Here is a 1,318-nt window from a genome sequence, read left to right as displayed (position 1 = left end):
ACCCTATTTTCTTTGCTTATAAAAGGTTAATAAAGCAAAATACTACTGTTAATTTTGGACTGTGTAACTTTGCAAACGGCACCCCGTACAATCCTGTTCTCTTAGAACATATTTCATGCTACATTAAAGCTACATTAAATTTCTCTACTACATTACAACATTGTTTCATTAATTGCTGTTTTAGGCTCGTAGTTTTCCCAGGAAAACCAGTTCACCCTGCAGGATTTGTCTATCTGGGTCACAGTTTTTGTGTTTTTGTTGTATTCTTTGTGTTCTGTCACTTTTTAGTTCTGTTTCTTTCCCAGTCTGTGTTGTAGCAGATCCTGCCCCTCCCTCTCAAACCTGTTCCTCATCAGCTCTGTCACTTTGAAACTTGGTCAAAACTATGTAAATTAGTTTTATTTTTACCTTTTTGTATTTGGGTTTGCTCACTATGGCAAAGTCAGTTTGTTTTTTACTTTGTCTAAGAGCTTTTTCTCTTTGCTCCTCTTTGATTTGACCTTCTTTCTGCAGCTTGTCTAAGCTCAGCTCACAAACTGATGTTCAGTTTTAGGTTCTTATTTTTGCAGAAACAAGTGAGACATAGGAGTGAGTGCAGTGATTTATTGGTTATTAGCAATAATATTGTGCCTATTCATTCAAATATTTTCTGTTTTATAAACTAAATAAAAAAAAATTGTTCCACGGAGTGTTTCAAAGGACTCTTGTCTGTCTCACATCAGAGAAACAGCACACAGTTTGTGAGGCGGAGGGCTGAGAGTAAGGCCTCCACACGGAGTCAGGTCCAATTCCTCCTCTGAAACTCCAGGAGGAGGAGTGAAACGGAAGCGCTGCAGGAGGGTGCTGAAGAAGATGAAGAGCTCCATCCTGGCCAGACTCTCTCCAAGACAAGCCCTGCGACCTGCAGGAGAGAACCACAGGAAACATCTTTAGATTTCTAATATCTGTTAAAGCAGCTTCAGCAGAGATGAAGTCAAACCGACCTGCAGAAAATGGCATGAAGGCGTCTCGCTTCACAAATTTTCCTTCTTTGTCCAGAAAGTGAGCGGGATGAAAGCTGTTTGGTTTCTCCCACTCACTGGGATCGTGCAGGACTGAAGCCAGCAGAGGATAAACTGTGGTTCCCTGAAAAAACAAACACACAATCAGCACTGAAAATGTGTTTCATCTCATAATTAGCTGTAGTTTTACAAATATTTTCATGTAAAAATATAAAATTACATAAAAAAGTCGTGTAAACAGCGAAAACTAGAAGAATGTGTTCCCTGGTTTTGTAAAAAACACAAACTTCTGAAAAGTTTAGATAATTTATTAAAGT

General features: G+C 38.7%; 1 protein-coding gene across 1 annotated transcript in view; it reads right to left on the bottom strand.

Annotated features, from left to right (window-relative positions):
* Nucleotides 1–588: 588 nt before the first annotated feature.
* LOC106534483 (cytochrome P450 2K4) overlaps nucleotides 589–1,318 on the bottom strand; it is a gene marked incomplete at its 5' end in the record, with an annotated part of 9,743 nt that continues 9,013 nt past the window's right edge. The window contains 2 exon segments of the mRNA XM_014031137.1: nucleotides 589–901; nucleotides 984–1,125. Coding sequence (XP_013886591.1) covers nucleotides 714–901; nucleotides 984–1,125 — 330 coding nt within the window.

The sequence above is a fragment of the Austrofundulus limnaeus genome, unplaced genomic scaffold (genome assembly GCF_001266775.1).
Source record: "Austrofundulus limnaeus strain Quisiro unplaced genomic scaffold, Austrofundulus_limnaeus-1.0 Scaffold1185, whole genome shotgun sequence".
Taxonomy (NCBI): domain Eukaryota; kingdom Metazoa; phylum Chordata; class Actinopteri; order Cyprinodontiformes; family Rivulidae; genus Austrofundulus; species Austrofundulus limnaeus.
This window is presented reverse-complemented; position numbering and strand designations above follow the sequence as displayed.